Source organism: Oncorhynchus clarkii, chromosome 19 (assembly GCF_045791955.1).
Source record: "Oncorhynchus clarkii lewisi isolate Uvic-CL-2024 chromosome 19, UVic_Ocla_1.0, whole genome shotgun sequence".
Classification (NCBI taxonomy): domain Eukaryota; kingdom Metazoa; phylum Chordata; class Actinopteri; order Salmoniformes; family Salmonidae; genus Oncorhynchus; species Oncorhynchus clarkii.
The window spans coordinates 49,465,093-49,489,688 of record NC_092165.1 but is presented as its reverse complement, the minus strand read 5'-3'; the positions used below and the strand labels follow the sequence as shown (position 1 = coordinate 49,489,688).

The 24,596-nt window shown below is 40.5% G+C and overlaps 1 protein-coding gene across 1 annotated transcript; it reads left to right on the top strand.

The window, feature by feature from the left end:
* The first annotated feature begins 594 nt into the window (after positions 1-594).
* On the top strand, positions 595-23,467 carry LOC139375348 (zinc finger protein 658B-like). The gene is made up of 4 exons (XM_071117046.1): positions 595-652; positions 1,093-1,182; positions 6,346-6,517; positions 21,076-23,467. Exons 1-4 carry the CDS (start codon positions 623-625, stop codon positions 22,596-22,598), a joined length of 1,815 nt encoding a protein of 604 aa, XP_070973147.1. The 5' UTR covers positions 595-622; the 3' UTR covers positions 22,599-23,467.
* Positions 23,468-24,596: the final 1,129 nt, after the last annotated feature.

Sequence of the window (24,596 nt, the reverse complement as noted above, 5' to 3'; positions counted from 1 at the left end):
GAGAGGATCTTCAGAGAAGAATGGGAAAAACTCCCCAAATACAGGTGTGCCAAGCTTGTATAGGCATACCCAAGAAGACTTGATGCTGTAATCGCTGCCAAAGGTGCTTCAACAAAGTACTGAGTAAAGGATCTGAAAACTTGTGTAAATGTGATATTTTATTTTTTTATTAGCAAAACAAAAATAAACTGGTTTTGCTTTGTCATTATGGGGTATTGTGTGTAGATTGATGAGGGAATAATACATTAAAAAAATAGAGTAAGGCTGTAACGTAACAAAATGTGGAAAAATTAAAGTGGTGTGAATACTTTCCGAAGGCACTGTATGTTTAAAATGCACGATTATCATGTTGCTATCTGAATGTTTAAAAACTTTTGTCGTATCCCACTTTGATTTTGTTGGATCACATGATTTTCTGTGAATAATTCGGGATGAGTTTGGCCTAAAATTGTGTAGTATGACCACTTCATGAGGATAATAGAATCTCTTAATGGAAATGGATTTTGTGACTCCCAGATGTCATTATACTCCCGTACGGACAGAGGGCGATATTGCGATGCACCAGCAATTCACTGCACACACTAGCAAAGAGAGAGGATGAGAAGCTTCTGTTCATGCTACGATGGCGTCAGAAGTGAAACCTGTCTTTGAGGTACGTTTCCACTCAGCAAACTTTAAAGATAAAATCAGTTATGTATATTTTTTTAAGTACCTAAAAATTATCGTTTTATGTGCCTCATCACAATAAAATACTGCGTAGTGTTTGAACGCTCGTGCAGGATTACCAACTAATTGTGTTTGTTGTGGAATGCAGCTAGCCACGCGGCTGTTTTCATTTGGCTGACTGTTGTCTTCTTGTATGACATGTTAAGTGTGCAATTGGTTGCGTATTGCAGAACTGCATAATTGTATCGACTTATGTCATAATGATTTCATTTTTCAGCAAAAAAACTCATTGGCCTTTTTATAATTCTAAATGAAGATGTCCTATCATCAGTGAGGGGTTGATCGTGCTACTCTGTTGCAATTTTGATGTTTTCCTTTGTCTTGTTTGTTATTATGCTTTTAACTAATACATGTTTTCTGCAACAGGAGAACACTGCACTAGGATTCCTGTATAGGCTGATGAATGGGGCGTTTCAGGACAGAGACTCCAAAGATTCCGTTTTCTCCAAGGCTAATGTAAGCAGTGCTAATCACATCAGCGTTGCGTCGGCAACACTAAAAAAAGTAATTCCGGGTTACGGAATTTCAGAAATTGTCCCAATATAAGTCCCCCACGTAACAGTAGAAAATTATAATTAACCTGTATTTATTTATGATACATGTACAGTAATTGTCTAAACATTAACTAGTATTAATATTTGTTCATATTTAAGTGACATTTGCATTAGATTTGGGGTTTAGGATGGTAAAATAATGGTCAAATAAATGCCCCCAATGCTAATCATTGTACATGGAATACATATTGGCTTATGCCTGCCCATACCATAACCCCACTGCCACCATGGGGCACTCTGTTCACGATGTTGACATCAGCTAACCGCTAGCCCACACAACTCCATACACACTCTGCCATCTGCCCGGTACAGCTGAAACCGGGATTCTTCTTTGAAGAGCACACTTATCCAGCGTGACAGTGGCCATCGAAGGTGGGACGTTTTCTGATAGTTTGTTCAGAAATTCAATGGTTGTCCAAACCCACAGTTTCATCAGCTGTCCGGGTGACTGGTCTCTGACTATCCCGCAGGTGAAGAAGCCGGATGTGGAGGTCCTGGACTGGCTTGGTTATACGTGGTCTGAGGTTTTGCGGCCAGTTGGACTTAGTGCCAAATTCTCTAAAATGATGTTGGAGGTGGCTTATGGTAGATAAATTAACAAAATTCTCTGGCAACAGCTCTGGTGGACATTCCTGTAGTCTGCATGTCAATTGCACGCTCCTTTAAAACATCTATGGCATTGCTGTGTGACAAAACTGCACATTTTAGAGTGGCCTTTTATTGTCCCCAGTACAAGGTGCACCTGTGTAATGATCATGCTGGTTAATCAGCTTCTTGATTTGCCACACCTGTCAGATGGATGGATTATCTTGGAGGAGAAATGCTCACTAACAGGGATGTAAACAGATTTGTTTACAATTTGAGAGAACTAAGCTTTTTGTATGTATGGAACACGTCATATGTTTTATTTCAGCTCATGAAACATGGGACCAACATTTTACATGTTAAGTTTATAATTTTGTTCAATAATACGGAGTATTGCTAATAGAGCAAAATCTATTCTGGGTGCCGCAGTAAAAGTAATGTAGGGAATACTCAGTAGGGTCTGTAGAATGTATATATGATGTCATTTCATCGGGCTGTGAATAATACAGAGTGTTGCCGGCCTTTCACTGTTTTTAAAATGAGGTGTCTGGACACTATGGTACAAATATAGCACTATTTCAGGAAAAATAAATTGTGCTGAAATCGAAGTGGGGTGGGTAGTACTCAAGTCAGGTCTGTAGACTCTATATACAGTGAATTCGGAATGTCCTATTCTTTTCCAGGAGCTGATTTAGAGGCTGGAGTACTGCTGAAAGGTTTGGGAGGAATCTTCTGTAGTAATTGATCAGTCCCGTGAAAGATCTCACATCTGTGATATTTTGTGGTCGTGGTGCCTGTACCACTGCCTCAATTTTGTCCTGTGTTTTGTGCAATCCATTGCAGTCAATTTCATGTCCACAGAAGACAATCTTGTCTTTGAAGAACTCACACTTCTGTAAGTTTGCCTGTAGACCATACTCTTTCAGTCTTTTCAGGACCTCTTCCAGGTTAGCCAGGTGCTCTTTGTCGGTGCGTCCTGTTATGATCATGTCATCCAGGATACACTGGGTTCCTGGGATTCCTTGCAAAATCTGGTCAATAGTTCGTTGCCAAATGGCTGGGGCTGATGCAATGCCAAAAACCAGGCGGTTATCCCTGTATAGACCTTTGTGTGTGTTTATGGTCAGGTACTGTTTGGAGCTCTCTTCAACCGGTAGCTGCAGGTAAGCCTGTTTCAGATCGATTTTACTGAAGTGTTTCCCACCAGCTAGTGCAGCAAAGATGTCATCTAGACGTGGTAGGGGGTATTGGTCCACATGCAACATTGAATTCACAGTTACCTTGAAGTCCCCACACATTCTAACAGACCTATCTTTCTTCACAATAGGAACTATGGGTGTGGCCCATTCGCTTCGGTCCACTTTCGTCAGGATCCCTGTATCCTGCAAGCGATCGATTTCCGCTTCCACCTTTGGTCTCAGGGAGTATGGAACAGATCTGGCTTTGCAGAATTTTGTTGTTGCGTCATCTCTTAGTACACGTTTTGATGTGAAGCCTTTTACTGTTCCCATCTGATCACTGAAAACTGTGTTGTATTTCTTCCACAAGTGTTCCAGTGTTTGGTCTGTGCCTTTCTCTTTGGACTGGAACGTGTGGAGCATTTTCAAGTCACACCAGTTCAGCTTTATTTTTGAAAGCCATTCCCTGCCAAATAATGGGGGGCCAGTTCCAGGCACCACATACAGCTGTAACTGCTGTGTTTGCCCCCCATAATGCACTCTGACCTGCAACGCCCCCATTGGGCTCAATCTCTCTCCTGAGTATGTCATCAGCAACACATTTGTGTTCTTCAGCTTTATAGCCTTAAAGTGCTCATTGTAGACGGTAGTGGAAATTATAGACACTGCAGATCCTGTGTCCAGCTCCATTTTGAGGGGTTTGCCTTCGATATCTGGTGTCACCCATATTATGCTACTGCTGGGAGAAGTCACTGTGTTTAACTCCATTGTACCAATTAATCGTTCATCTGAATCACTGCCACTGTTCTCTGCTAGTGCATTTAATTTTCTCAGTTTTCCTGTTGTGACTGAATTTTGCTTTGCATGCTCTTTGAATGTGCCCCCTTCTACTGCATTTGTGACAAATTTCGTCTTTGAAACGGCAGTCTTCTGCTCTGTGACAATCTGTCACACCTGTTGCAGTTTTCGGCCACACGGGGGCGCTGTCGGCTGCGTGAGAACTTGTGCAGGGAAATTTGTTACCGGTCAGTACTTCTTTTACTTTGCAACTCAAATGCATCTTTAGTCGTGTTTTCCATAGCCACAGCAATTTCAACAGCCTTTGCAAACGTGAGCTCTGATTCTGTGAGCAAACGTTTTTATATATGTTCATGTTTCAGTCCACAAACAAATCTATCCCTTAATGTGTCATTTAGGTTCTCTCCAAACTGGCAATGTTCAGACAGTTTCTTTAACTCTGCTACATATGTACTAACACCCTCCCCCTCATTCTGATCTCTCTCGTGGAAAGGAAAACGTTCCGCGATGAGGAGTGGTTTAGGTGATTTTGCAATATCTCCACAATCTCTGAATGTTTTGAGGGCTTCAGAGGGGGCAGTCAGATCTCTTAGCAAACTGTATGTTTTTGGGCCAATTAAACTCGACAACGCTAGTTCTCTCGTTATCAGCAATGTCGTTTGCAATGAAGTACTGTTCCAGTCGTTCAATGTAAGTTGCCCAGTTTTCTTGCGTGTCATCAAACACATCTATTTTCCCGATGCTAGCCATTCTTTACCTCCGGCTCCACGGGTCTTTGATCTGCCGCCTCGTTCTCGTCAGCTCTCGTCGTCTTCACTGCTTGCTAGCTGTTGTGCTACAGGGTCAAAATCTTCCTCTCTTCCTACGAACTCCATCTATATTCGTGATGCACACTGCAGGTAATCATCCTCGTCGCCATTGTAGTCTTAACACTTAGTACTTATTTATGTAATATACATAGACTCTGAATACAAACAATTGAACTGGAGCTTCACATTTACTCAAACGAGTTAGTACCAGAATAACATAGAACAACACTGCGCATGACCAAGGGTGCTCCATCCTTAAAGGGGACATCAGTAATTAACAGAACATAAGTTAGCATAGATTTTATATATATTCAAAGGTTGTTAGCCCCATAGAGAATGATAGAGGCCTTCAGTGGCTTTAGCTTGATGATCAGTTGATTAATTTAATCAGTTGTGTAGTGCTAGGGCAAAAAACAAAACATGCACCCCTTGGGTTCCTGAGGACCAAGTTTTAGAAACCCTGGCATTTTGGCACAGACAGTGCCACAGAGCTCGCCAGCTTGTAGTCCTAAAAAGTGGGAAATGGCTTACCTCTGGTTCGTTCAGCCATTCAAATGGGGGAAAGAATAGGTTTTTGAGATAAATGCCCCCAAAAATGTCTGGGGTTAAGAAGTTTAGAAGATCTTACGTTTTGTTCTATGGGATAATATCAGTCAGTTAACATGACCTTCATGAACTATGAAGCCTGTGCTTTTTTTATTACATAAATGCTTCAAAATTTAAAACGAGTGATGTTAGCTGATGAAGATGATCACATAGAACAAAATATTAAGTTATGAAGATCTCATACATCACTTGTTTTACATTTTGAAGCATTTATGTAATAAAAAAAGCACAGGCTTCATAATTCATAAAGGTCATGTTAACTGACTGATATTATCTCATAGAACTAAAAGTATAAAATATTTTAATTGTCTGTTAACCTCAGATTGTTTTAGCTGTTTATCTCAAAACCCTTCCCATAGGCTTTGTCCAACGAACCATGGCGGAGTTGGTGCCTACAAAAAGACACCATTACTATTGCTATATATTGAGGGCTTCCACCGTTTTAATGTCGTCAACTGGGTGGGACATCCAACTTCATTGGCTGATCCCTCCTGGTGACCCTGTTAGAGTCATGTCTAACCTACCCTGTTGGTCGTCAACAACCAGGTGTTCCGGTTTTCAAGGAAATGGAAGAGACCCTGTGACGCGACTACTGTTTTTGGACTTTAACAAGGCGACAATATTAACTCCTCCTCCACATTTACTAACACTGCAGAAGAGATCATCCCCGACAGTTATTTTATTCTCATCAAGACCAGAATGTGGGGGGGATCTAGTTTCAGGCATTTCTTTTACACCTGCTAAGTTAGGTTGTCTAACCAGGTCATCAGAAGGGATCAGCCAATTGTGAAGAAAATGTAATACTTTAAAATGGAGATGGCATTAATGGCGCTGCCCATGCTGTCACAGATGCCATAATGGCACGGACACAATGAGACGTCTTTCCATCTGCATGGTTAGCCCTGACATCTCATCTGAATGAATATGATTCTCTTTGAATGATACTTTCACAATAAGTTTATGTACAGTATGAAATATACCTGCTGTGCTTTTGGTGTCTCCGTTCTCTACAGGAGTATACAGCCCAAATGATTCTGGAGAGCGCTGTAGATTACTTACAGTAAATGTTTTTCCCGCCCTTCACTCCAGGATTGTAAGGACAACTTCAGCATAACTCCGCCCCATCACGCAAAAGACAAACCGCCCCTGCTGACTCTTAGAAAGGTTTCAGTGATACTGGAGGACTGCAGGAATTTACTGGGAGACCGTTTCAGACAATGTGAAAGAGAGGAGAATGGATTTGAGGCTTCAATTCCTCTTGGTAAGTGTATTTGTTATGAAGTAGTGTAAAAAGCAGCCAATTCAATGTGCCAAACTAGGTCAAAATATATATATTTTTGGGGGTATTCTGTTTAAGTTGTGTTCTTTATAACAATTATGAGATAAAAGTGTTTGGAAAGTATTTATGTGCCTTAATTTTAGAAGATATAATAAGAGTTAACAGATTTCATTGTATTGTTCCATTGTTTTGAATCGAAGCCATCTGATCATTACCGTTTTTTTATATGGCGTGACTATTTTTGCAGATTTTTCTGGAACCCGAAGGTTCTTTGGTTAAAGATACTGAGATTTCTGTGCATGTGCAGGATTTAATTTTTTAACGTAGCTGCTGCCTACTCCGCTACTTACGTAGCTGTTGCTCGGGGGCTGCTCGTGCTTCGCTGCCGCTTCCTCCCCTGATCGACGATGAATGTTGTACACAAAAGGCATGTCGACATGTTTAATCGCCTCAGGCTATTAAGCATAAGTTGATTGCATGTTATTTTCTTTCAAGAGGAATTGCATGCTGACATCACCGGCCATGCGCGTGTCATCGTGCACATGTTTATTTTGTCTGTCCCCATCAGACGTGATCATGACTAGAGGTCGACCGATCATGATTTTTCAACGCCGATACCAATTATTGGAGGACCAAAAAAGCCGATACCTATTAATTGTCAGATTTTTTTATATATATATATATTTGTAATAATGATAATCACAACAATACTGAATGAACAATGAACACTTATTTTAACTTAATATAATACATCAATAAAATCAATTTAGTCTCAAATAAATAATGAAACATGTTCAATTTGTTTTAAATAATGCAAAAACAGAAGAAAGTAAAAGTGCAATATGTGCCATGTAAAAAAAAAAAGCTAACGTTTAAGTTTCTTGCTCAGAACATAAGAACATATGAAAGCTGGTGGTTCCTTTTAACATGAGTCTTCAATATTCCAAGGTAAGAAGTTTTAGGTTGTAGTTATAATAGGACAAATTGTTTTTTTTTTTTTTTACCTTTTATTTAACTAGGCAAGTCAGTTAAGAACAAATTCTTATTTTCAATGACAGCCTATGTTACCCAACTAATTCTGATTCATCCACCCCAACCGTTCCCTCTATACCATTTGTATTTCATATTCCTTTGACTATTGGATGTTCTAATAGGTACTTTAGTATTGCCAGCCTAATCTCGGGAGTTGATAGGCTTGAAGTCATAAACAGCGCAATGCTTGAAGCATTGCGAAGAGCTGCTGGCAAACGCAGTAAAGTGCTGTTTGAATGAATGCTTACGAGCCTGCTGCTGCCTACCACCGCTCAGTCAGACTGCTCTATCAAATCATAGACTTAATTATAAGATAATAACACACAGAAATGTGCCTTATTTTCCGGATTTGACCATATCAATGACTTATCATTGTAAAAAAACAATGTTTATTATTTCAGTGAAATACGGAACCGTATTACCACATGAGGAGAGAGACACAACTTCACACACCAGTCAGTTATACTTAAACTACATCTGCATTAGCACTTGACTTTCAACGATTTGCCATTTCTAATGAACCGTTGAGTGTCAACACAATGGCTACTGAGATCTTTTATAGCAAAGATCCACCCCCCTTTGACACGACAAACCACAGATATTTAGGAACTGTTCACAAATAAAGACTTTTACTTGAGAGAGGAGTATCCTATAGCCAGATAGCATTCACTATACATTATCATTCAGTTTGGTCCCTAAAATGAGGTTCTAATCTCGTTCCTGGTACTTCATAGTACAAAAACACCAACTGATCCAATGCATATATCAATTGTCAACTTTAGATTCTCAAGTAAACCCCCTCTTGACCCCACTCCTGGATAAGCTCACTGAGGGGAGTGACTTGCGCACAGACATTGTGGAGACAAGTAATTGGTTCCCCATTAATCAAGCCTTCCCTTCACATGGTTTAAGAATAGGTAAAGACACATTCACATATGAAGACAATGTTCCATTCTGTCCTCTCCCTTTCTGATATTCTGCATAGCACATGTGAAAGACAAGCCTGACCTCTCCCCTCTCTGGGCCCCAAGTGACTGAGCCCTAGCTGAGGGAAAAGTGCAACTGCCAACACTAGAGTCCAAAGGGATACATTCTAATAACAAGTATCTCACATAAGCATATTATGCAACTAAAACATCTTAATTATCTATGTTACCCAACTAATTCTGATTCATCCACCCCAACCGTTCTGTGGCATCCATAAGTCTAAATATTGCTGTTACATTGCACAACCTTCATTGTTATGTCATAATTACGTACAATTCTGGCAAATTAGTTTGCAACGAGCCTAAACTGTTGCATACACCCTGACTGTACGTGCAATGAACGCAAAAGAAGTGACACAATTTCCCTAGTTTAATATTGCCTGCTAACCTGGATTTATTTTAACTAAATATGCAAGTTTAAAAAATATTGATTTTAAGAAAGGCATTGATGTTTATGGTTAGGTACATTCGTGCAACGATTGTGCTTTTTTTCCGCAAATGCGCTTTTGTTAAATCATCGCCTGTTTGGCGAAGATGGCTGTGTTTGTTAGAAAGAAATGGTCTTTACACAGTTCGCAACGAGCCAGGCGGCTCAAACTGCTGCATATACCCTGACTCTGTTGCATAGAATGCAAGAGAAGTGACACAATTTCCCTAGTTAAAAGAAATTCATGTTAGCAGGCAATATTAACTAAATATGCAGGTGTAAAAATATACACTTGTGTATTGATTTTAAGAAAGTCATTGTTTATGGTTAGTTAGGTACACATTGGTGCAATGACAGTGCATTTTTTCGCGAATGCACTTGTTAAATCACCCGTTTGGCGAAGTAGGCTGTGATTCATTGATAAATTAACAGACACCGCAACGCAGGACATGCTAGATAAACAAATTATCAACTGTGTAGTTAACTAGTGATAATGTTAAGATTGATTGTTTTTTATAAGATACGTTTAAGTCAGCCTGCAACTCTCGGTCACTCAACGTGGCCAGTGTGGTGTGCGTGTTAGACTAGATGCAGCTATACACAAAATACATGCTCAACCAGGGCTGTAGCTACATATGAGGAAACCGATGTCCGGACCTCAGTCATTTTTCAGAATAAAAAATCTAATACATAGTTTTGGGGGAACTGTTGGGGTCTCAACTTACTGTTGATAGTTAGAATAGTAGAATACACAAAGTGCAATTTTGAAACTTGGTTGTGCATCAGCAGTTTTCCTCTTGTTATGTCGCTCACTGACAGTCACTCAATTAGTCCATGTCTGTTAACATTTTTTAAAAGCTATCTTACCTTGTTGTAATCATGGCCAAATTACTGTCTGGGCACTGACCTCCAAGGGGGCCCACCCATTTAATTTTGTTGGTCACTCTCACTCAGATATCATATTAACATGGCATTAACAACATCATATTAACATGGCATAAGTCATGGCAAAATGTGTAGAATTTCAGGAAAATAGCTGTAAATCTGTAAAGCAAACTTATTTGTTCACATTTTTCTGTGAACAGAAAGCATTTTAGAGTTTTTAAATTGTATAGAAATGCAGTAAATGAGCTTTAACTTAAATATCTATATTTGGACCTCACTAAAACTCAGACCCTGGCTACGGCCCTGTGATCAACATGTTCGTACAAGCTTTGGTGTCGTAACAGTATTGCAACATAAGCATGTTTGAAGATTCTGAAGAACATGTTCTGAGAATAGGCCTATACTGTCTACATCCTCGCCAGTGATAACACATACAGCAAAAACAACAAGCAAGTCATCAGGAATTGAATGACCTTGTATTCAGATGAACTCCTTTTGAATTTAGAAAATAATGATTTGCCTCTGTGTAGACAAACCACCTGTATTGTTGAATACTTCACAACGGGGTTGAAAAACCTTGTAGGATGTAATCATTTAGCTTTATCCACTTTTATTGAATTGCTGCGATAAAACTGTCATTCTGATCTTGGAATGTTCTGATCACAGCATGTAAGTGTGTATAATTTGCATATCCAGACTCAACTCCAAGACACTATTGCTAGAATGTTAATGTTCACGCCCCATGTAGCTGGGTTTGTGTTGTAGTCATCCCTTGACATGTGATATGTTTGAGTTTGACGGCTGTCAAACTCCGATTACGCCCATACATCACGGGCTGTTATCGTTGGACAAATTCGTTTTGCGTCCGGTTTCAAGCCCTCAACATTCTGGTCTGAAGTACAGCACGCTATCGACTGTGCCCAAATGTATTAATTGGGGTTGTGGCCGACTGGCTAAAAACACTTTATCAATTGGAATCTTTAACATGTGGAAAGGGGGAAAAGTATTATTATTAGTTTTTCACAAGCTTTTTTTCAACCTTTACTAAAGAACTGTCTAATAGCCGAACTAGGTGTGACCCCCCCCACCCCCCCTCCCCAACCTGCAACAAATCATTTGTATCTACCTTTCCACATCTACCTACAGATGGTTAATGTTCTGGGGGGAAAAAAAAAATATTAATTGGTCATGGCTCCTGAGTGGCGCAGCGGTCCAAGGCACTGCATCTTGGTGCAAGAGGCTTTACTACAGTCCCTGGTTTCGAATACAGGCTGTATCACATCCGACCGTGATTGGGATTGGCATAAGGTGGTGAACAGTTGACCCAGCGTCATCCGGGTTTGGCCGGGGTAGACAGTTGTAAATAAGAATTTGTTCTTACCTGACTTGCCTAGTTTAAACAAAGGTTACATTTTAAAAACAAACTGGCATTATCCGCAGCGCAATCAATAGGTGAACAGTGGCTGGTGCCGTTATGCTGTTCTGCTATTCCAAGGATGTGTAACCGAAGAGAGAGACCACGAGTGGGCACAGAAAACTGGGATGGATCCCAAGGCAAATATGGCTTACCAGTGAACCTCCGGGTGTTCATTAATTCTGTTACAGAAGTTTCTGTCCATGACTGGCATTAAAGACCAGGTTAATGAGTACTTGAGGTCACCGAGAAAGTCTGGACATGGCCTGCTCTCCCTTATGTAAGGAATTAGGCCCTTCCCCTGTTTACTACAGTATGTACTGTAGGCTGTTTACTTGTCACACTGCACAGTAGCCTAATAAACAAATGCAGGTGGCTTATATCTTCAAAATGCTTTAAATGCTTCCAAATGTAAAAGCATATACTGTACAGTACTGTATTTCTTCATAAGCTTCTTTATGATTTCGTTAATAAAATAATTATAAAAACTCTTTCAAAATGCAGATGTTGATTTAGTTATGGATCCATAACAAATTACTATGGGAATAAATATCACTGATTTACAGAAATATTGGAACAAAGTTGTCTATGATGGCAAACAATTCAGAATCCTATTATGATGTAGCTTTCTCCTGACCGTCACGTTGTACAGCACCATATTTTCCATGCCATCCTAAAGGAAACCCCGAGGGTTTCGTTTTTCTCGGAATAGAAACACCAAAATATGAATCTAATTAATTAAGCCAAATTTCTTAATCCCATAGACAGTTGAAGTCGGAAGTTTACATACACTTAGGTTGGAGTCATTAACTTATTTTTCAACCACTCCACAAATTATAGTTTTTGCAAGTCGGTTAGGACATCTACTTTGCATGACACAAGTAATTTTTCCAACAATTGTTTACAGACAGATTTCACTTTTAATTCACTGTATCACAATTCCAGTGGGTCAGAAGTTTACATACAATAAGTTGACTGTGCCTTTAAACAGCTTGGAAAATTCCAGAAAATGATGTCATGGCTTTAGAAGCTTCTGATAGGCTAATTGACATAATTTGAGTCAATTGGAGGTGTACCTGTGGATGTATTTCAAGCCTACCTTCAAACCCAGTGCCTCTTTGCTTGACATCATGGGAAAATCAAAATAAATCAGCCAAGACCTCCACAAGTCTGGTTCATCCTTGGGAGCAATTTCCAAAAGCCTGAAGGTACCACGTTCATCTGTACAAACAATAGTAAACAAGTATAAACACCATGGGACCACGCAGCCGTCATACCGCTCAGGAAGGAGATGCGTTCTGTCTCCTAGAGATGAACGTACATTGGTGCAAAAGTGCAAATAAATCCCAGTACAACAGCAAAGGACCTTGTGAAGATGCTGGAGGAAACTGGTACAAAAGTATCTACATCCACAGTAAAATTAGTCTTATATGGACATAACCTGAAAGGCCGCTCAGCAAGGAAGAAGCCACTACTCCAAAACCGCCATAAAAAAGCCAAGACTACGGTTTGCATCTGCACATGGGGACAAAGATCGTACTTTTTAGAGAAATGTCCTCTGGTCTGATGAAACAAAAATATAACTATTTGACCAGGAGAAAGGTGGAGGCTTGCAAACCAAAGAACACCATCCCAACCGTGAAGCACGGGGGTGGCAAAATCATGTTGTGGGGGTGCTTTGCTGCAGGAGGGACTGGTGCACTTCACAAAATAGATGGCTTCATGAGGAAAATTGTGGATATATTGACGCAACATCTGAAGACATCAGTCAGGAAGTTAAAGCTTGGTCCCAAATGGGCAATGACCCCAAGCATACTTCCAAAGTTGTCAAAATGTCTTAAGGACAACAAAGTCAAGGTATTGGAGTGGCTATCACAAAGCCCTGACCTCAAGCCTTAAAAAAAAATTGTGGGCAGAACTGAAAAAGCATGTGCGAGCAATGAGTCTTACAAATCTGACTCAGTTACGCCAGCCATGTCATGAGGAATGGGACAAAATTCCCCCAACTTATTGTGGGAAGCTTGTGGAAGGCTACCTAAAATATTTGACCCAAGTTAAACCATTTAAAGGCAATGCTACCAAATACTAATTGAGTGTATGTAAACGTCTTGCCCACTTGGGAATGTGATGAAAGAAATAAAAGCTGAAATGAATAATTCTCTACTATTATTCTGACATTTCACATTCTTAAAATAAAGTGGTGATCCTAACTGACCTAAGACGGAATGTTTACTAGGATTAAATGTCAGGAGCTGTGAAAAACTGAGTTCAAATGTATTTTGCTAAGGTGTATATGAACTTCCGACTTCAACTGTACTATGTTATTACAAAAAAAGCTTTTAAGTTCTCTGCTAATGCCTATTTGGAAGACTATCAAATGCTTCTCAGATGCTATCTGGTGGTCAAACTAGCACTAACTTGCATTTACAGAAGAAATGGCTGACAACATGCCACAGAATGCTGCAGCAGCCTGCATTGTGTGCTGCAGTATGGCAACTTTTAAAGGAGCAACCACTGTACTTTTGTGATCATTGAAAGGCAAAGTAGCAGTTATTGGGCCTGTGTGTGGTTTAAACAGTTTTTTAGTGGGGAGATGCATGAATGTATCCTGGCAGCATATCAAACACAGGCAAGATACAGACATCATTGCAAACATTGGCTATAGAAGGAGGCACGTCTGGCTGGTGGCTTTGATATGGCAGCAACCATAAAGATTAGCCTACAACACACAACGCAGATAGTTTTCTTCAATGCGATGTGTAGGGACTTGTGCAACTGCAATATCTGTTACAAGAGACAGAAGGTTGTATCCTTCATAATACAGTGCCTCCAGAAAGTATCCATACCCCTTGACTTATTCAGCATTTTCTGTATATTGTTCTGAAGCTATTACACTGTTGCTTTGGCTGTTGATGGGAAGATGGATGGAGCCAAATACAGGACCATTCTGGAAGAAAACCTGATGGAGTCTGCAAAAGACCTGAGACTGGGATGGAGATTTGTCTTCCAACAAGACAATGATCCAAAACATAAAGCAAAATCTACAATGGAATGGTTCAAAAATATACATATCCAGGTGTTAGAATGGCCAAGTCAAAGTCCAGACCTGAATACAATCGAATCTGTGGAAAGAACTGAAAACTGCTGTTCACAAATGCTCTCCATCCAACCTCACTGAGCTCGAGCTGTTTTGCAAGGAGGAATGGGAAAAAATGTCAGTCTCTCGATGTGCAAAACTGATAGAGACATACCCCAAGCGACTTACAGCTGTAATCGCAGCAAAAGGTGGCGCTACAAAGTATTAACTTAAGGGGGCTGAATAATTTTGCACGCCCAATTTTTCAGTTTTTGATTTGTTAAAAAAAGTTTGAAATATCCAATAAATGTCGTTCCACTTCATGATTGTGTCCCACTTGTTGTTGATTCTTCACAAAAAAATACAGTTTTATATCTTTGTTTGAAGCCTGAAATGTGGCAAAAGGTCGCAAAGTTCAAGGGGGCCGAATACTTTCGCAAGGCACTGTACATGGGGTCATTGTCCTGCTGGAATGTAAAATCTTCACCCCAGTCTAAGATAGTTTGCCCTCTGAAGCAGGTTGTTATCAAGGATTTGCCTGTATTTGGCTCCCTTCATTGTCCCCTTTTTCCTTACCAGTATCCCAGTCCATGCTGCTGAAAAGCATCCCCATAGTATGATGCTGCCACCGCCATGTTTCACGGTAGGGATGGTGTTAGACGGTTGATGAGCTGTGCCTGGTTTTCTCCAGACGTAGCGCTTTGCATTCAGGCTGAAAAAGTAAAAGTTTTGTCTCATCAGACTATAGAATCTTTTGCCTTATGATCTGTCTCTCGTGCCTTTTTGCAAACTCCAGGTGTGCTGTCATGTGCCTTTCTCAGGAGTGGCTTCCGTCTGGCCACTCTCCCATAAAGCCCAGATTGGTGAAGTGCTGTAGAGACTTGTACTTTTGGCACGTTCTCCCATATCAGCCAAGGAACACTGGTCATTGGGTTCTTGGTCACCTCCCTGACCAAGGTCCTTGTTGCTCAGTTTGGTCGGACGGTCAGCTCTAGGCAGAGTCTGGGTAGTTCCATATGACGAAGACCACCATGCTCTTGTAAACATTCAACACTAGACATTGTTTTCTACCCTTCCCCAGATATTACTCGTCACAATTCTATCTCGGAGATCGACAGACAGTTCCTTGGACTTCATGGTGTAGTTTCTGCTCTGACATGCACTGTCAACTGTGGAACCTTATATAGACAGGTGTGTTCCTTTCTAAATCATCTTCAAACAATTTGAGTTGGCGGACTCCGGTGGACTCCAAGTTGTAGTGACATCTCAAGGATGATCAAAGGAAATTGGATGCACCTGAGCTCAGTTTGGAGTGTCATGGCAAAGGGGTGGGACTATTAATATAATGAGATATTTCTGTATTTAATTTTCAATCAATTTTCAAATATTTCTAAAAACATTTGTTCACTTTGTGGTTGTGATGGGTGAGAAATTTACATTTATTGTATATATATTTTTTTTTGTATTTTACCCCCTTTTCTCCCCAATTTCGTGGTATCCAATTGTTAGTAGTTACTATCTTGTCTCATCGCTACAACTCCCGTACGGGCTTGGGAGAGACGAAGGTCGAAAGCCATGCGTCCTCAGAACCCAACCAAGCTGCACTGCTTCTTAACACAGCGCGCCTCCAACCCGGAATCCAGCCGCACCAATGTGTCAGAGGAAACACTGTGCACCTGGTTAGCACGCACTGCGCCCGACCCGCCACAGGAGTCGCTAGTGCGTGATGAGACAAGGATATCCCTACCGGCCAAACCCTCCCTAACCCGGACAACACTAGGCCAATTGTGCGTTGCCCCATGGGCCTCCTGGTCGCGGCCGGCTGCGACAGAGCCTGGGCTCGAACCCAGAGTCTCTGGTGGCACTGCAGTGCCCGAGACCACTGCGCCACCCGGGAGGCCCCTAGAAATGTAAATTTAATCCAGTTTGGTTAGACACTATTAGTGGTTAGAGCGTTGGACTAGTAACCGAAAGGTTGCAAAATCGAATCCTCGAGCTGACAAGGTTCAGGGGCAAAAAAACAGATTTTTACAAGGTGGTCATTGAAAATAAAGTTTGTTCCTAACTGACTTGCCTAGTTAAATAAAGGTGTAAAAAATATATATATCTTGACAAATGCATGAATTAGACCACTTTCCCGTCCTTTTAGGTGTCAGGGAAATGTATGGAGTAAAAAGTACAGTATTTTTTGTAGTGAAGTAAAAGTTGTCAAAAATACAAATGGTGAAGTACAGATACCAAAAAAACGACTTAGGTAGTACTTGAAAGTAATTTTACTTAAGTAGTACTTGTAAAGTACTTAAGTAAAAATACTTTCACCACTGCTCAATTGAGAATTTCCACGTAGGGCTGCACAATATGGGCAAATAGTCTTGCTGCAATTAGGATTTGACTTGCGAAATAGAGCAAACTGTTGGAATCATGGAAATGGAATGACTATTCTAATTCTATAGTTAGAATATAATAGTAGACACTTTATTGTGACAGGCTGGGGACTAAAGTGTTAACTGTTTCCTAGGGGATCCTATAAGCTTTGGCTACATTGCATGTTTTCTCTTAGCTACTTCATGTAGCTAATATATTCTTGCTTTGCATATTCCTCTTTGATTTAGAAGACACTTGCACAAACATGCTGATTTAGTTCTCCACCATCACTGGTATTAGCAGGCTGTATTAGCTAGCTACGTTTGCTCTTACTCAGTACATTTATTAGCGTCTCACAAGATTTAGGGCAACTTTCTAACGGTTTGCTGATGTAACACAAACTAATAGTATCAAATGTATTTGTCACATACACATGGTTAGCAGATGTTAATGCAAGTGTTGCGAAATGCTTGTGCTTCTAATTCCGACCATGCAGTAATATCTAACAAGTAATATAACCTAACAATTCCACAACAACTACCTTACCTTACTACCTTACCTTACAAGTGTAAAGGAATGAATACAAATATGTACATAAAGATATATGAATGAGTGATGGCCGAACGGCATAGGCAAGATGCAGTAGATGGTATAGAGTACAGTATATACATATGAGATGAGTAATGTAGGGTATGTAAACATTATATAAAGTGGCAAGTGATAAATTGATTACATTAATTTTTCCATCATTAAAGTGGCTAGAGATTTGAGTCAGTATGTTGGCAGCAACCACTCAATGTTAGTGATGACTGTTTTAAACCCTCTCTGGGATATGTGGAACGGTAGCGTCCCACTTGGCCAAAAGCCAGAGAAAATGCAGAGCGCCAAATTCAAATCAATTCCTATAAAAATCAAACTTTCATGAAATCACACATGTAAGATACCAAATTAAAGCTACAGGTGTTGTGAATCCAGCCAACATGTCAGATTTTAAAAAGGCTTTTTGGCGAAAGCAAACAATGCTGTTATCTAAGGATAGCACCATAGTAAACAAAAGATAACATTTCAACCCTGCAGGCGCGACACAACGCAGAAATAAAAATATAAATCATGCCTTTGACGAGCTTCTTCTGTTGGCACTCCAATATGTCCCATAAACATCACAAATGGTCATTTTGTTCGATTAATTCCGTCTATATATATATATCCAAAATGTCCATTTTATTTGGCGCGTTTGATCCAGAAAAACACAGGTTCCGACTTGCAACGTGACGACAAAATATCTCAAAAGTTACCTGTAAACTTTGCCAAAACATTTCAAACTACTTTTGTAATACAACTTTAGGTATTTTTTAAAGTAAATAATCGATACAATTGAAGATGGGATGATCTGTGTTCAATACAGGAAAAAAAAAAAACTCAAGCATGCTTTCTGGTCATGCACCTCTATCAAACAGTACACATGAAGTGACCCTCGTTCAAGATGGCCGTACTTCATTACACAAAGGAATAACCCCAACCAATTTCTAAAGACTGGTGACATCCAGTGGATGCACCTGAATCCACTGAATTCCCAATGAAAACTCATTGAAAAGAGGGTGACCTCAGGGGTTTTGCCTGCTACATAAGTTATGTTATACTCACAGACATGATTCAAACAATTTTAGAAACTTCAGAGTGTTTTCTATCCAAATCTACTAATAATATGCATATCTTCTCTTCTGGGGATGAGTATCAGGCAGTTGAAATTGGGCATGCTTTTCATCCAAAATTCCAAATGCTGCCCCCTATCCCAGAGAAGTTAAGTCTGATGGCCTTGAGATAGAAGCTGTTTTTCAGTCTCTCGGTCCCTGCTTTGATGCATCTGTACTGACCTCACCTTCTGGATGATAGTGGGGTGAACAGCCAATGGCTTGGGTGGTTGTCCTTGATGATCTTTTTGGCCTTCCTGTGACATCGGGTGGTGTAGGTGTCCTGGAGGGCAGGTAGTTTGCACCCGGTGTTGTGTTATGCAGACCTCACTATCCCCTAGAGAGCCTTCCAGTTATAGGCGGAGCAGCTCCCGTACCAGGCGGTGATAGCCCGACAGGATGCTCTCGATTGTGCATCTGTAAAAGTTTTAGTGTTTTTGGTGACCAGCCGAATTTCTTCAGCCTCCTGAGGTTGAAGAGGCGCTGCTGCGGCTTCTTCCCCACGCTGTCTGTGTGGGTGGACCATTTCAGTTTGTCCGTGATGTGTACGCCGAGGAACTTAACTCTCCACCCTCTCCACTACTGTCCTGTCAATGTGGATAGGGGGCTGCTCCCTCTGCTGTTCCCTGAAGTTCACGATCATCTCCATTGTTTTGTTGACATTGAGTGTGAGGTTATTTTCCTGACACCACACTCCGAGGGCCCTCACCCCCTCCCTGTAGGCCGTCTCTTCATTGTTGGTAATCAAGCCTACCGCTGTAGTGTCGTCTGCAAACTTGATGATTGAGTTGGAGGCGTGCATGGCCACGCAGTCGTGGGTGAACAGGGAGTACAGGAGAGGGCTGAGAACGCACCCTTGTGGGGACCCAGTGTTGAGGATCAGCGGGGTGGAGATGTTACCTACCCTCACCACCTGTGGGCGGCCCATCAGGAAGTCCAGGACCCAGTTGCCCGAGCTGACAAGGTACAAATCTGTCGTTCTGCCCCTGAACAGGCAGTTAACCCACTGTTCCCAGGCCGTCATTGAAAATAAGAATTTGTTCTTAACTGACTTGCCTGGTTAAATAAAGGTAAAATAAATAAAATAAAGGGCGGGGTCGAGACCCAGGGTCTTGAGCTTAATGACGAGTTTGGAGGGTACTATGGTGTTAAATGCTGAGCTGTAATCAAATAACAGTATTCTTACATAGGTATTTATCTTGTCCAGATGGGTTAGGGCAGTGTGATGGCGATTGCGTCGTCTGTGGACCTATTGGGGCGGTAAGCAAATTGGAGTGGGTCTAGGGTGTCAGGTAGGGTGGAGGTATGTCTATAGAATGCTAGTGGATTTATATTAAGAAGCAAAGTGAAAACAGCATTGTTGTCATCAACATTGTTGCATGTGCTGCATTGACCATGCAGACTGCATGCAAATGTCTTGTTGCTGAGGAACATCAAATGTGCTCCTTGGGTGACAGGGGGCGTGGCTAGGAATGTGTGGAAAGTGGCAAGAAGAGAAAGAGCAAAGAGACATAACTCAAGTAGCGAAGTAAACTATAAAAATTGATATTACACATGGCATATCACATTTAACAAACCAAACATTCAAATTCCGGTATAGAAGGTAATGTAAAAACCCAAACCGGTCCCTATATCAATACAGTATCATAAAATACTGTATACCGCCCAGCCCTAATAAATATATATATATATATATATATATATATATATATATATATATATATATATATATATATATATATATATATATATATATATAGTAACATGTTTTTGCAACAAATTGTAGGCCTCTTTCATGGACACAGATTAAAGGGCAGACTCCACTTTTTAACCTGCTTTGATCAATTCCGGCACCAAACCAATGTCTTCATATGAGAAAGGTGTTTGTGGTTAAAAAGATAAGACTCCCCAAAAAATGCTTCTCTGTGACATAAGGTAAGATTAAAAGTGCTTTTCAAATCCTGCAACAAGTTTCTAGCCCAAGGGAGGGTATTTTCCTGCTCCCCACATCATCGCAAATCTCATGGTGTTTGATAAGTTGTGAAGGAAATCTTGAAAATGTTAATATTGTCTTTTGCGTCATAAACAATCCTTGGTTCCTGCTTGTGCTTGGTAAAGATATGAGGAGGAGGGGGGGGGGGGGGTCTTTAAAACCATTTTGCAGAATGCACAGAATATGTTATTTTAAGTTAAGATAGGAGATGGAGCCAGTCACATGTAGGACCCAATAAATCATGTTGGTTGGTTTTTATGTAGCCGTATATAGGGAACGCCTTTGGAGAGCTCACTTCAGATCGGGACTTTATGTATCTAAGTTTGACTGTGACCTCGTTAGCATTCCGATAAACAATTTATTAATTTAAGATTGGCTTTGAGTGTCCTTAGGTAGAATTTCCATGACAAAGTGTCTTAACCTTTGATGTCACCGGGGTAGAACTTCTCTACAAAACTTAGAAATGTGCCGTTTTCACATGTTAACTGGTATTGTGCTGGAGATAAAGATGACGTTGAAAACCTGGACTAAATACTGTCAGATTTAAATATCCTAATAGAGTTTTGGATTAATCGACATGGCTTGATTTTCTTGATTAATCGGTCTTTAATTAAACTTCCTAAGACATTGATCTGTTCTTTTATCTAACCCAAGACTGTTTCAATCACACAGGACGGAGCCCTAGCCGCAAACAGCCGAAGAACAGAAAGAGCTCCTCTACTACATCAGTAAAGCCTAAACAACAACAAACATTTTTCACGATTAAGATGCACCACTGTAAACAGTGTGGGAAGAGTTTTAGTAATTATAAAGATCTAAGGAATCATCAGAAAGTGCACAAAGGAAAGTCCTACCACTGCTCTGACTGTGGAAAGTACTTTTCTATCTTAAGTGCTTTGAGAGTTCATCGGACAGTTCATACGGGTGAGAAACCTTACTCGTGCTCTGAATGTGGGAAGAATTTTAAGCACATGGGAAGCCTAAGAGAACATCAGCTAAGACACATGGGAGAAAAACCCTTTAGCTGCCCTGACTGTGGAAAGAACTTTATAACACAACGCTATCTGAATAAACATCGGCGAACTCATACCGCTGAGAAGCGATACCCCTGTCCTGACTGTGGGAGAGGCTTCACTACGGCAGGACTTATGAAAAGACACAGAAGAATCCATACTGGTGAGAAGCCATACCAGTGCTCTGACTGTGGGCAAGGATTTGCCAGATCCGAGGCATTGAAATCTCACCAGCTTACTCATAATGGAGAAAAACCTTATTCTTGCCCTGATTGTGAGATGAGTTTCAGCTCATCAGCGGGCCTGAAGTATCATCAAATGAATCATACTGGAGAGAAGCCCTACCACTGTGCAGCCTGTAATAAGAGATTCAAGTCAGCTTCAAGTTTAAAGTCTCATCAGAGGACGCACACTGGAGAGAAACCTTACCAGTGTCGTGACTGTGGGACAACATTCTCCAGTCTCAGTAATCTTAAAATACACCAGCGCATTCATTCTGGAGAGAAGCCTTACTCTTGCCCTGACTGTGGAAAGAGATTTTCTGCAGCATCCTCTGTAAAAGCACACCAGCGGTCACATACTGGTGAAAGACCTTTTCCATGCTCTCATTGTGGGAAGGGCTTTACCATAAAGGCACATCTTGTGGTACACATGCGGATACACACTGGAGAGAGGCCCTACCACTGCACTTTCTGTGATGCAACCTTCTCCTCTTCAGGTCCCTTGGTGAGGCACATGCGAATACACACTGGGGAGAAACCTTATAACTGCATTCATTGTGACAAGAGCTTCAAAACCTTGCATGAAATTACTGGTCATACAAGGGTGCATACAGGAGAGAGACCTTACCACTGCTTTAAGTGTGAGAAGAAGTTCAAGGGCCTGGGAGACTTGAGAAAGCATGAGCACACGCATACTGGAGAAAGAGTAGCATGTGGTCAGTGTAAGAAGACCTTTGCCTCCAAAGGAGGATTAAGGTTACACAAAATGTCACACACAGGAGAGAAGCCCCACCACTGCACTGTCTGTGGGAAGAGATTTGTATCAACTTTTCTTCTGAAAACACACAATAGAGTGCACAGTGGAGAGAAACCGTACAGTTGCTCTGACTGTGGGAAAACGTTTTCCCAACTGGCTAACTTATGGACCCACCAGCGCATGCATACTAGGGAGAAACTGTAATGCTGCTCTGAATGTGGAATGTTATTTATATCAAAATCTTGCTTGAAGGTGGACTTGGTATTCCATAGAGACGATCAGCCTTATTCCTGTGGCCGGTTTGGAAAACCAAACACACACCCAAGCCTATTGGCGAAAAACGGTTCCAATGCTCCAACTGTGGTAAAAATGTCACCACATCAGGCCTGAAGTCATAAGTATTTGCATACTGGAGAGAAGTCTGAAATGTCTTGGTTGTGGAAAGGGTTTTGCATTATCACGTCAGTTGAAAATGCATTACAGGGTTCACAGTGGTGAGAAGCCTTACATGTGTAAAGACTGTGGGAAGTGTTTTCCCCAGTCCTCTAATTTGAAGTGTCATCCGATACAACACACTGGAATAAAACCACACCGCTGCTCTGACTGTGGCAAATTATTCACCTAGTACAACATTGGTGTGTGCAGACTGGAGAGAAGTCCCACCACTACCTTGAATGTTGAAATATATTTTCAGTATTAAAAGAACACAAGCGTGTTCACTCTGGAGAAAAGCCTTACTGTTGCTCGGACTGCAAGAAGGACTTTGCACAACTTTGTAACTTAAAAGAAACACCAGAAAACATCATGCAGTAGTCAAAGCTATTGAACCAATTCAATGTTAGTGGTGATGTAGAGTTATTATAGCTAAACATTGTTATGCTTAAACATATGCTATACAAAACTGATTTGGCTTAACAGATGTATAATTTTTTATTAATGACAGTTTAATCGAACATTCCATGTGGTTATAATATATGATTTCCTATGCAGCTCAATAGTAATCTACTATGAATCATTTGTATGGTTTTCGTACCAAACATTCACAAAATTATTAAATGCTCTTTAACCCTGAATTTATTTTTCTTCACTTTTGTCCCTCTGGTCTTGAGTGTCCCTAAAAGCTGATTTGTGTGTGTGATACATTTCATTTAGTGAGCTTTGCTTACATTATTGTAACAAGTGCTGTTTCGTTTGCAAGAAATTCCAGGTTGCGGGCAGAGGTGGTGCAGAAACGTACACATTCATTTGAATTTCAACCAATGTCGGATGAAGTGCAATTTCTAAGTCGTCTTTACAGAAGCAGTCTTAACTAGTGTATTGGGGTGTTAAAGCTGGAATCCTTAAAGGCCCCATTCAGTCTTTGTAATTTTATTTTTAAATCACCACTGTATGTTGAATAGATCAGTGTTAATTTAATGAAAACTCAATGTTTAATTTATTTCCCTGAGCCTCCTTTGGTGTTTGAAATGCTCAGTCTGATCTTGTGGGTGTTAGGAAATTAATGTGAAGATATTTATATACATGGGCCTGATTGGCTGATAGGATGGTCTGGAGCCTTTACCCAGATGAACAGTCATTGGTCTATTATAATAAGATCACATTGTGACATGTGGGCCAAAAGGTCCATCCTACCTGAACAGGCTGAAATTCCAGACAATTTCTTCAAAGGACTCTTGTACAAAAAGGGCATTTTCATAATTTTCACAATTTCAGTGTTATATCGACCTCACAGTGGTGGGAAAAAGTACCCAATTGTCATACTTGAGTAAAAGTAAAGATACTTTAAAAGAAAATGACTCAAGTAAAAATTAAAGTTGCCCAGGACAATACTACTTCAGTAAGAGTCTAAAAGTATTTGGTTTTAAATGTACTTAAGTATCAAAAGTAAATGTAATCGCAAAAAACTACTTTAACAAAATTAAGTATACATTTCTAATTCCTTTAATTAAGCAAACCAGACGGCATGATATTAGAGGTAACATTTTTTCTACGGATAGCCAGGAGCACACTTCAACACTCACCATACTTTACAAACGAAGCATTTGTGTTTAGTGAGTCTGCCAGATCAGAGGCAGTAGGGATGACTGGGACGTGAATTAGACAATTTTCCTGTCCTGCTAAGCATTCAAAATGTAATTAGTACTTTTGGGTGTCAGGGAAAATGTATGGAGTAAAAATAATATTATTTTCTTTAGGAATGAA

Coding starts and splice junctions, on each gene's coding strand:
- LOC139375348 (XM_071117046.1), top strand. CDS start 623: ATGGCGTCAGAAGTGAAACCTGTCTTTGAG. Junction 653..1,092: donor AAGTGAAACCTGTCTTTGAG/GTACGTTTCCAC, acceptor TTTCTGCAACAG/GAGAACACTGCACTAGGATT. Junction 6,518..21,075: donor TGAGGCTTCAATTCCTCTTG/GTAAGTGTATTT, acceptor TCAATCACACAG/GACGGAGCCCTAGCCGCAAA.